The sequence below is a fragment of the Desmodus rotundus genome, chromosome 6, assembly GCF_022682495.2.
Source record: "Desmodus rotundus isolate HL8 chromosome 6, HLdesRot8A.1, whole genome shotgun sequence".
Taxonomy (NCBI): Eukaryota; Metazoa; Chordata; class Mammalia; order Chiroptera; family Phyllostomidae; genus Desmodus; species Desmodus rotundus.
This window is the reverse complement of record NC_071392.1, coordinates 131,253,318-131,265,735: the sequence shown is the minus strand read 5'-3', so window position 1 is coordinate 131,265,735 and position 12,418 is coordinate 131,253,318. Positions and strand designations below refer to the sequence as shown.

Below are 12,418 nucleotides of genomic sequence, written 5' to 3'. Positions count from 1 at the left end.
GTTTTATAAAGAACCTTGGGTGACACATCTGTTTGCTTACACCTGGGATAAAATCCACTCCAGGTAACTATTCCAAACGGGTGAACAGATAGTCCAGGGCCAAGGGGAGTGGTGCCGTTACTCTGCTGCCGCCCAGTGGTGTGTGGGTGCCAAAGCACCTTACCAGAGAACAGGAGCCCAGAGGAAGAACTGGGTTCTCTGCAAAGGGCATTTATTTTCTCTGGGATCCAAAGTCAGGAGGAGGTAAGGGAGAAATGCTGTGCCTGACTGCCACAGCACTAAGAAGCTAGGGTGTAAATAAATACTAGGTTACTGCAATGAACTGTTTTTGTCCACTACGGATTCAGAGGTGTTCCAGGGACTAAATTAAAGCCAAAAGATGTTACAAGCATCTAGGGAACAGACCACCACTCCAGACTTACCTGCTTTGGGTCAGATGTAGCAGCACTAGCAGCTGGGGATTCCAGTTCTATGGTCACAGGCCCATCGTTCTGAATGTGGACTTGCATGTACGCACCAAACTTGCCGTCTGAAAGAGCAATTTAAACAGTTACAAGAGATGGGGACCCCAGATTACCCCATCTAAAAAGCACACCTGTATCAGTTTAATCAGAAACCTGGGGAGTACAAATGGTCCACCCACCAGTAGTCAGGGAAATACAAAATTAAACAATAGAGATGCTGCTATACCCCCTACAGACTTGGCAAGAATGAAAAGATCTGGTAACACAAAGGGGGAGGGGAAAATGTGGGTTAAGAGGACTGTAAAATGGCAGGAAAGTAAATTGGTATAACCACTTGGGTGGGCTTTTTGGTGCTGTACCAGTAAAGTTCAAGTTGAACAATCCTACAATCTTGGAATTCTACTTTAGAATTCTGCTCTAGAAACTCTTTACAAAAGGAAACATTCAAAGGTTCACTCTGGCAGTGTTTATTTTAAAAAAGAAAGTGGATACAATCTGACTGACCCCTCAGTGGGGGAATGAATGCATAAACATGACCTTAATCCTCCATGGAATACTGTAATGCAACCACATCTCTCGACATGGCAAACCTCAAAAACATAATGCAATCTTTAAAAAATAATTTGTAAGAAGGACACATCATTGTATCATTTATATATTTCTAAACATCAAAACACGTTATATTATTTATGGATATATATCCATATATGTTTGTATTTGTGTGTGTGTGTATCAAAAAACATTGTCAGGAAAAACGAATGCAAAAATGGGATAGTAGCAACACTCATACTGAAAAGAAGGCAGGAGGTAGTGGAATTTGAGAGGGATCTAAAATAAATGGAACCAACTAGGTAGTGAGTACACAGTTAATCTATTTTCTGTATGTTTCATAATTTTTTAACAATTTAAATATAAAGGAAAAGAAAGCTCAGGAACATCCCCAAAAATACTCTCAAAAACTGCCCTGTAACTGGCCCACAGGCCCACATAGTGTAAGGCGGGAAGGTGGTCCTGTTCCACAACTGTGTGGTCAAAAAGCTGGTCGACCTAGAGATGGCACCTCAGGGCAGAAAACTGAGGAGACACCTCACTCTTCACAGGACAGGACTGCTCAGAGCTGGGGCTATTCAGCTCCTCCTGACTCACGCATTCCCTCCTCACCCTACTGAGGCTGCAGAATCATCCTATTCCCAGGAAATGCACTGTCAAAATGGCTTCAGGCTGCTCCAAAAACAGCACCTCCGTGTATCCTGTTCCCACCTCTTTGTTTTAACATTCAGACCCACTCAATTGTGTCTGATCAGTCTCCAAAGGCTGACCTATCTTTTAAACAAAAGCCAAGAATATACTTTGAGAGCTGATATCATAGAATAATCAGAATATCAACTCTGTCCATCCAAGGACCTCTGTTATGTGCTGGGACTAAACACCGCTGATGACACACATGAACACTTACAGTAGGGAACTCACTGTTTTTCACAAGTAGGGAGTGTTATTTGCATACCACCTCTGATAAATCCAAAATTTAAAAAAAAGTTGGTATGGGCCCACCCAAGCTGCTTTTTCATATGAATGGCTGGTCTTGGCTCATGCTTCACAACTTCCTAAAGCCTCTCAAACAAGCAACAGCCAGTCTCGGTGAGCCTCAGCCTCCCGTACCTCTTGCTAAGTGGCCCCAGACCTGGCACTAGCAGCAACCAGCCAAGATTCATAGCTTGGCTTCACCTAGGAATCACCAAGCCCAACACAAGTAGCAGCCATTTCAGATTGCTTTATAGTTCAGGCAGGGTAGCCCCAGGCAAAATACGGGTGGAAGCTGACCTTGGCCTACACCACCCGGCAAACCCCAGAGCCTGTGAACCCAGTGGACAGCTACAGATGACATGGGAGTACCACCACCCTGCCCCTGCACAGATGATCCTCCACAGAGGGCAGAGGCCGGTGGTCAGTGGTGACAGCCGACCACTGACTCCTTCAGGGACTCCTGAAACTGATTGCTTTGGGTAAATCCCTCCCATTCACCCGCCAACAACAATCAAGGCTCAACTACAAGAGGAGGAGGTACTCAGTCCACACAATGGGCACATCTCGAGTACCCAGCTTGGGTGATAGGGGAGGCTGTGCCACTGGACTCTACAGGATACCTACTACATTAGGCCACACTACCAAGACATGGAGTCAAAGCAGCTCTACTTCATACATAGAAGCAAACACAGGAAGGCTGCCAAAATGAGGAGACAAAGAAACATGTCCAAATGAATCAGCAGATCAAAACTCCAGAAAAAGAACCAAACAAAGTGGAGATAAATAATCTATCAGATGCAGAGTTCAAAACACTGTTTATAAGGATGCTCAGGATACTTAGTGAGGACCTTAACATCATAAAAAAGATCTAGTCAGAAACGAAGGATACGCTAATTGAAATAAAGAAAAGTTTACAGGAAAACAATGGTAGAGTAGATGAAGCTAGATTCAAATCAATGATTTGGAATATAAGGAAGCAAAAAACAACCAATCAGAATGAAAGAAGAATCTAAAAAAATAAGCATAGTGTAAGGGATAGTGTATGCAGCCTCTGGGACAACTTCAAGAAGTGTAAGATTTGGATCATAGGGGTGCTAGAAGGAGAAGAGAAAGAGCAGGAAATTGGAAATCTATTTGAAAAAATAATTAAAGAAAACTTCCCTAATTTGGTGAAGGAAATAGACATGCAAACCCAGAAAGCACAGAGAATACCAATGCAAAGGAGCCCACTCCAAGATACATCATAATTAAAATGCCAAAGGTTAAAGATAAAGAGAGAATCTTAAAAGCAGCAAAAGAAAAGAAGTTAGTTACCTATGGGGGAGTTCCCATAAAACTGTCAGTTGATTTCTCAAAAGAAACCTTGCAGGCTAGAAGGGATTGGCAAGAAATATTCAAAGTCATGAAAAGCAGGGACCTACACCCAAGATTGCTCTACCCAGCAAAGCTATCATTTAGAATGGAAGGGCAGGAGAACCAAGATGGCGGTGTAGGTAGACACACTGTGCCTCCTCACACAACCAGAACTGACAGAAAATCGAACGGCAAGGAAGTCCAACACCAAGGAAATAAAAAATAAACATTCATCCAGACCCGTAGGAGGGGCAGAGATGGGCAGCTGGGGTGGGGAGGACTCGCATTGCTGTAGCAGGACCAAGACTGGCGGGGTGTGGGACGAGCGGGGCAGGCAGTCTGACCACTAGCAGACCATGCGGCCCCACATTCGCACAGATAAACCGAGAGGGCCAGACTCAGAGTAGCGGAGAACAGGGCAGGTAGTACCCCGCGGCCAGTACCCCGCAGCCCCACATTCCTGCACAGATAAACTGGGACGAACGGAGGGGAGCGAAGCAGACCACATAACCCAGGGCTCCAGCAGGGCGGGGGGGGGGGGGGGGGGGGGGGGGGTAGATAAAGCCTCAAACCTCTGATTGAAAGCGCACGTGGGGGTTGGGGCAGCAGCAGGAGAGACTCCCAGCCTCACAGGAGAGGCCGTTGGAGAGACCCACAGGGGCCTAGAGTGTGCACAAGCCCACCCACTCGGGAACCAGCACCAGAGGGGCCCAATTTGATTGTGGGTAGCGGAATGAAAGACTGAAATCTGGAGGAGAGGGGAGCAGGCGCCATTGCTCCCTCTCGGCCCCTCTCCCACGTACAGGGTCACTGCGCAGCAACCAGCATTACCCCGCCCCTGGGAACACCTAAGGCTCCGCCCCTTAAAGTAACAGACACGCAAAGACCAAAAAAAAAAAAAAAAAAAAAAAGGCCCAATGACAGAACACTTCAAAGCTCCAGAAAAAATACAACTAAGGAAAGAAGAGATAGCCAACCTATCGGATGCACAGTTCAAAACACTGGTTATCAAGATGCTCACAGAATTGGTTGAATCTGTTCGAAAACCAGATGAAAAATGAAGCCTATGCTAAGAGAAACAAAGGAAAATGTACAGGGAACCAATAGTGATGCGAAGGAAACTGGGACTCAAATCAACACTGTGGACCAGAAGGAAGAAAGAAACATCCAACCAGAAAAGAATGAAGAAACAAGAATTCGGAAAAATGAGGAGAGGCTTAGGAACCTCCAGGACATCTTGAAATGTTCCAACATCTGAATTATAGGGGTGCCAGAAGGAGAAGAGGAAGAACAAAAAATTGAAAACTTATTTGAACAAATAATGAAGGAGAACTTCCCCAGTCTGGCAAAGGAAATAGACTTCTAGGAAGTCCAGGAAGCTCAGAGAGTCCCAAAGAAGCTGGACCCAAGGAGGAACACACCAAGGCACATCATAATTACATTACCTAAGATTAAACAGAAGGAGAATATCTTAGAAGCAGTAAGAGAAAAGGAGACAGCTACCTACAGAGGAGTTCCCATAAGACTGTCAGCTGATTTCTCCAAAGAGACCTTACAGGCAAGAAGGGGCTGGCAAGAAGTATTCCAAATCATGAAAGGCAAGGACCTACATCCAAGATTACTCTATCCAGCAAAGCTATCATTTAGACTGAAAGGGCAGATAAAGTGCTTCCCAGATAAGGTCAAATTAAAGAAGTTCATCATCACCAAGCCCTTATTATATGAAATGTTAAAGGGAGTTACCTAAGAAAAAGAGATAAAAAATATGAACAGTAAAAATGACAGCAAACTCACAGTTATTAACGACCACACCTAAAACAAAAACAAGAGCAAACTAGGCAAACAACTAGAACAGGAACAGAACCATAGAGATGGAGATCACATGGAGGGTTGTCAATAGGGGAGTGGGAGGGGGAGAGGGGGGAAAGGTACAGAGAATAAATAGCATAAATGATAGGTGGAAAATAGACAGGGGGAGGGTAAGAATAGTGTAGGAAATGTAGAAGCCAAAGAACTTATAAGTATGACCCATGGACATGAACTATAGGGGGGGAATGTGGGAGGGAAGGGGTGGGCAGGATGGAGTGGAGTGAGGGGGGGATGGGACAAATGTAACAGCATAATCAATAAATATATTTTTTAAAAAAAGAGTGGAAGGGCAGATAAAGAGCTTCCCAGACAAGAAATAACTAAAGGAGTTCATACTAATAGTATCACCAAACCATTATTATATGAAATGTTAAAGGGACTTTTTTAAGAAGAAGAACATCAAAGTTATAAACAATAAAATGGCAATAAATACATATCTATCAACAATTGAATCTAAAAACAAACTAAGCAAACAAGAACAGAGACAAAGTCATGGATATGGAGAAGGTTTTCATGGTTGCCAGATGGGAGAGGGGTGTGGAATAATGGGTAAAGAGATGAAGGAATTAAGAAATACAAATAGGTAGTTACAGAATAGCCATGGGGCTGTAAAGTACAGTATAGGAAATGGAGTAGCCAAAGAACTTATATGCATGTCCATGGACATGAGCAATGGTGTGAGGATTGCCTGAGGGAGTGAGGGGTGCTGGGTGGAGGGGGCCATGAGGAAAAATTGGACAACTGTAATAACATAATCAATAAAATATGATTTTTTTAAAAAGGAAAAGTTGGGTCCACAGAATACAGTTAGTATGAATCCTCAGAAACCAAGAACACTCTGCTCCCACCCACCATTAAAGAGCAAAGACAGCATATAAGATCAAGTCTACATTTAAGAATCACTCACTGCTTTTCACTCACAGCAACTGTGCCAAAGACTGAAGACCCAACTCAAAGGCACAGACAGACAGACACTCATGAACCCTGTGGTCTAGTGTGGAGGATGGATGGGTACATCATGTAGTACTGCACGTGAACCATGAGGGGTTCTGGCCCTGAGGCCAGAAAAGGGTCAGACTTCCCACTTTGGGGTTGAGAAGAAAATCATAAAGGCTTCTCAGATGAGCCTACAGAGGGTCCAAAGCTTGAAGGGCAATCAGGACTCAGGATGGAAGACAGAACAGACCTAGCCCCTAGCCAGCTCTGGGGCCTTGAGCAAGTTTGTTAACCTCCCAATGGCTCAGTCTCTTGCCTACATAACAGGAATACTAACAAGAGGACCTACACCATGGTGAAAATCTAATGAGACCGTACATGGAAGTGCTTGGCTACAGTGGCTAGAACATAGTGTGTGAAAAATCAGTGTTTGCCCTTATTATGAAAAGTCACACTCAAGAGGCTTCACAACCAGAGCAACACTTCCCAAATGGTGCTACCAGGTCTTCCTTGAATAAAGAATGCCACAGTCATATACTTCTGAAAACCATACTTGTTTGAACTCTCCCTTCTAGAATGATGATGTACAGCAGCATACAGCAGGCTTTCAAGACACCATGAAGTAGAAAAACCTATTTAATTTCTTCACTCTGGCAATTCCCAAACTTTCCTAGGCAGATAGCCCTTATTTCAGGGGGAACATCCTTTATGGTATGAATAACCCTCTGGGAGAGGCCCAGCAAGAGAAAATCAGTGAATGGATACACCAGCCCAGAGCAAGCCAGCCTGAAACCTAGAGTGGCTCTGCTCTCAGGTCCTCAAGTCCCTCCAACACCAGGTCCAGCGTGAGGTGACATCTGTGAGCCTCTGTTGCCACCACCGCAACCATACAGTTTCCACCTCTGATTCTTCCCCACCTAGTATCACTCCTTCAAATGATCCTTAACCTCATGGAAGGCCTTAGCAAAATGGACACACCAACTCGTGGTTTCCTTGGAGCACAGACAGCAGTATTGAAAACTGTTAAAAGCACCTATGCTGTTTTCTATTTTTATAGACAAGATTAATCTAGTTCCTACTGGGAAACCAAATGTGCTCAAATAATGGTGACTTTCCATGATCTCCTATCAGGTTAAAATGGCCATTCAAATCTACAAAGCATTTGTTTTATCCACGTCAGAGAGCTAAAAAGATATCAGCTGGGAAAGAAATCATGTGTTTAATTGCATGATAAAATTATGGCTACAATTAGTAGCAAATTTCAGCCACTGCACTCCTCAGGGAAGCAGACTGGGGAGGAAAGGAATTATTTCTGACCTTGAATTCCTGTTGCCAGGATATTCAGCATATGCCTCACCGTGTTTATCATTGCAAAGCAAGAAATTTATTTTCTTTTCCTGTTTCTCTTCAGTTAAGAACAGAGCTATTATCTGAACCTCCATTTGTACAAACAATAAATCCAAAAACAGGTTTTAAGAGGTCTTAAAATGGAAACATTTTTTCCAGTCCAGATCAAAAAGTAAAACCCCCAAGAAAAACTATATTGTCCAGGGAAAATAAAAACACTTGTTTAAAATAATCTTAAAAGACAAAAACATCTACAAAACTACATCTGGGCTCCGATGGTGATATAATCAAGTTGTTCTTACAAATATAAGTCCCAGGTTTCTCTGCAGAACTGGGGTAGAAACACGTCAAACAGTTTGTGTCACGTTCTCAGGAAAGCTCCCCACTGGAGCCAAACCTGCTGAGTCCTGGTCTCCAGCAAAGCTGTCCAAGGCCCCAACCCCAAGTCAAGGTACCTCTTTTCCTTGCAAAGGCTGATGTCTCCATACCTTTGAATAATGCTTGACCTACTGTGACCACCCTCAAGAAGCCCTGCCTACCTCTTGTGCCCAGTCTGATCTGGGATGATAACAGGACAGTCATCCTGGGAAGTCACACACATGAGAGTGATTGTGAGTTACACAGGCAGGGCAGTATACTACTGTCACTCTCACTACTGTCTGTGGTAGTATATGGGCAAATAAGGGAGAGGGGACAAAAAACACCCATCAAAAACCATGCTCCATGAGAAAAATGGGGACAATAAAAAGCCCGTGTTATCAATCTCCAGAGCTAGCCTGCACAGCTATGACCTGGCTGGGGCTTGGCCTATCTCTGCGGACCATACCCGGAGACTAGTACTAGACACTGAGCCTTGAGAAAGCCCATCTGAACACACCCCAAAGGCAGCTCCCTCTGCCATCAAGGAGCATCCTTACCACCCAGGCTTCCTCTTTGTTCTACCTTCAACCTATTCAGAGCATGGGCAGGTGAGGAACAGGGTGTTAGTACTAAAGACCCCAACATCTAAGGAAGAGCTAACCTCTACCCTTCACAGACTATTCAAAAAAATCCAAAATGATGGAAGACTCCCAAACTCTTTTTATAAAGCCACCATCATCCTAATCCCAAAACCAGATAAAGACACAACAAAGAAAGAAAACTTCAGGCCAATATCGCTGATGAACATAGATGCTAAAATTCTCAACAAAATATTGGCAAACCGCATCTGGCAATACATTAAAAAGATCATACACCATGACCAAGTGGGATTCATACCAGGGAAGCAAGGATGGTATAATATTTGCAAATCAATAAACATAATACATCACATCAACAACAGCAAAGACAAAAATCACATGATCATATCAATAGATGCGGAAAAAGCATTTGATAAGATACAGCACCCATTTCTGATAAAAACACTCAGCAAAGTGTGAATAGAGGGAGCATTCCTCAACATAATAAAGGCCATATATGAGAGACCTACAGCCAACATCATACTCAATGAACAAAAACTTAAACCTTTCCCACTAAAATCAGGAACAAGGCAAGGATGACCTCTCTCACCACTCCTATTCAACATAGTATTGGAAGTCCTAGCCACAGCAATCAGACAAGAAAAAGAAATAAAAGGCATCCAAATTAGAAAGGAGGAAATAAAACTGTCACTCTTTGCAGATGACATGATAGTGTACATGGAAAATCCTATAGACCCCACCAAAAAACTACTCGACCTAATAAATGAATTTGGCAAAATAGCTGGAGACAAAGTCAATACTCAGAAATCAAAGGCATTCCTGTATACCAACAACGAAACAGCAGAAACAGAAATCAGGGAGAAAATCCCATTTGATATAGCAACAAGAAAAATAAAGTACCTAGGAATAAACCTAACCAAGGAGGCCAAAGACCTGTACTCAGAAAACTATACAACACTGAAGAAAGAAATTAAGGAAGACACAAACAAATGGAAACATGTACCATGCTTATGGGTTGGAAGAATTAACATCACCAAAATGGCCATACTACCCAAAGCAATTTACAGATTCAATGCAATCCTTATTAAAGTACCCATGACATATTTCACAGATATAGAACAAACATTTCAGAAATTCATATGGAACCATAAACAACCCCGAGTAGCTGCAGCAATTTTGAGAAAGAAGAACAAAGCAGGAGGGATCACAATACCTGATATCAAACTGTATTACAAGGCCACTATAATCAAAACAGCCTGGTACTGGCTTAAAAACAGGCACATAGACCAATGGAACAGAACAGAGAGCCCAAAAATAAACCCAAGTCTTTATGGTCAATTAATATTTGACAAAGGAGGCAGGAGCATAAAATGGAGCAAAAATAGCCTCTTCAACCAATGGTGTTGGGAGATCTGGACAGCTACATGCAAAAAAATGAAATTCGATCACCAACTTATGCCATACACAAAAATAAATTCAAGGTAGATAAAAGACTTAAATATAAGTCATAACGCCATAAAAGTCCTAGAGGAAAACATTGGCAGGAAAATCTCAGACATTCCACGCAGCAACATCCTCACAGACACGTTCCCTAAAGCAAGGGACATAAAGGAAAGAATAAACACATAGGACCTCATCAGAATAAAAAGCTTCTGCAGGGCTAAAGAAAACAGCATTAAAATGTAAAGAGAACCAACAGTATGGAAAACATATTTGCCAATGATGCCTCAGACAAGTGCCTGATCTCCAAAATATATAAAGAACTCACATGACTCCACTCCAGGAAGACAAACAACCCAATTAAAAAATGGGCAAAAGACTTGAACAGACACTTCTCCAAGGAAGACATACAGAGGGCCCAGAGACATATGAAAAGATGCTCAGCATCACTAGCCATCAGAGAGATGCAAATTGAAACCACAATGAGGTATCATCTCACACCAGTCAGAGTGGCCAACATAAACAAATCAACAAACAAATGTTGGAGAGGATGCAGAGAAAAGGGAACCCTAGTGCACTGTTGGTGGGAATGCAGCCTGGTGAGGCCACTGTGGAAAACAGTATGGAATTTCCTCAGAAAACTAAAAATGTAACTACCCTTTGACCCAGCAATTCCACTTCTGGGATTATACACTAAGAACCCTGAAACACCAATCCAAAAGAACCTAGGCACCGCAATGTTCATAGGAGCACAATTTACAATAGCCAAGTACTGGAAGCAACCTAAGTGCCCCTCAGCCAATGAGTGGATCAAAAAACTATGGTATATTTACACAATGGAATTCTATGCAGCAGAGAGAAAGAAGGAGCTTATACCCTTTGGGACAGCATGGATGGAACTGGAGAGCATTATGCTAAGTGAAATAAGCCAGGTGGTGAGGGACAAATACCATATGATCTCACCTTTAACTGGAACATAATCAATAGAAGAAAAAACGAAACAAAATATAACCAGACACATTGAAGTTAAGAACAATCTATCAATGGTCAGCGGGGAGTGGGGAGGGGACAGTGAGGAGAGGGGATTACAGGAAGTACTATAAAGTACACATGGACAAAATCAAGGGGGAGGGTGGAGGTGGGGGAGGGAGGTGGGTTGGCTGGGGTGGGGTGGAGTGATGGGGAGAAAAGGCATACAACTGTAATTGAATAACAATAAATTTTTTTTAAAGAAGAGTAAAATGGCAATAAATACATACCTATCAATAATCACCTTAAATGTAAATATATTAAATGCTATAATCAAAAGACAGAGGGTATCCCTGGTTAGTGAGGCTCAGTTGATTGGAGCATTATCCCATAGACAGAAAAGTCACGGGTTCAACTCCTGGTCAGGGCACATGCCTAGGTTGTGGGTTCAGTCCCTATCAGGGCATGTATGGGAAGCAGTTGATGGACATTTCTCTCACATCACATTTTCTCTCTTTCTCTCTTTCTCTCTTTCTCTCTCTCTCTCTCTCTCTCTCTCTCTCTCTCTCTCTCTCTCTCTCTCCCCTCTCTCCCTTCTTCCCTCTCTCCCAAGTAAAACAAAAGGGCACAGCATAGCTAAATGAATAAAAAACCAAGTCCCACATGTACATCGTCTACAAGAGATGCACTTCACAACAAAAGATACACACACAAAAGGGATGGTAAAGGGTATATCATGCAAATGGAAACCAAAATAAAGCTGGGGTAGCAATACTTATGTCTGACAGGATAGTAAAACAAAGACTATAATTAGAGACAAAGAAGGACACCCAACATCGAAGCACCTAAATATATAAAGCAAATCTTGATGAACATGAAGGGAGAGATAGATGGTAATAAAGTCATAGTAGTCATGCTGATAACCCTCCATGTGATCTCCATTTCTGTGATTCTGTTCCTGTTCTAGTTGCTTGTTTTTCATTTTGTTTTTGTTTTAGGTGTGCTTGTTAATGACTATGAGTTAGTTGTCATTTTACTGTTCATATTTTTTATCTTCTTTTTCTTAGATAAATCCCTTTAACATTTCACATAATAAGGGCTTGGTGATGATGAACACTTTTAACTTGACTTTATCTGGGAAGCAGTTTATCTGCCCTTCCATTCTAAAGGATAGCTTTGCTGGATAGACTAATATTGGATGGAGGTCCTTGCTTTTCATGACTTTGAATACTTCTTGCCAGCCCCATCTTGCCTGCAAGGTTTCTTTTGAGAAATCAGCTGATAGTCTTTTGGGAACACTTTTGTAGGTAACTCTCTCCTTTCTCTTGCTGCTTTTAAGATTCCCTCCTTCTGTTTAATCTTGGGTAATGTAATTATGATGTGCCTTGGTGTGTTCCTCCTTGGGTCCAAGTTTTTTGGGACTCTCTGGCCTTCCTGAACTTCCTGGAAGTCTATTTCCCTTGCCAGATTGGGGAAGTTTTCCTTCATTATTTGTTCAAATAAGTTTTCAATTTCTTGCTCTTCCTCTTCTCCTTCTGGTACCCCTATGATTCAGAT

The 12,418-nt window shown here is 42.5% G+C and overlaps 1 protein-coding gene across 1 annotated transcript in view; it reads right to left on the bottom strand.

Moving 5' to 3' along the window:
* The window catches only part of DTD1 (D-aminoacyl-tRNA deacylase 1), a 229,272-nt gene that overhangs the window by 171,895 nt on the left and 44,959 nt on the right, over nucleotides 1-12,418 (bottom strand). Inside the window, exon 4 of the mRNA XM_024559888.2 lies at nucleotides 423-529. Coding sequence (XP_024415656.1) covers nucleotides 423-529 — 107 coding nt within the window. The remainder of the gene's footprint in view (nucleotides 1-422; nucleotides 530-12,418) is intronic.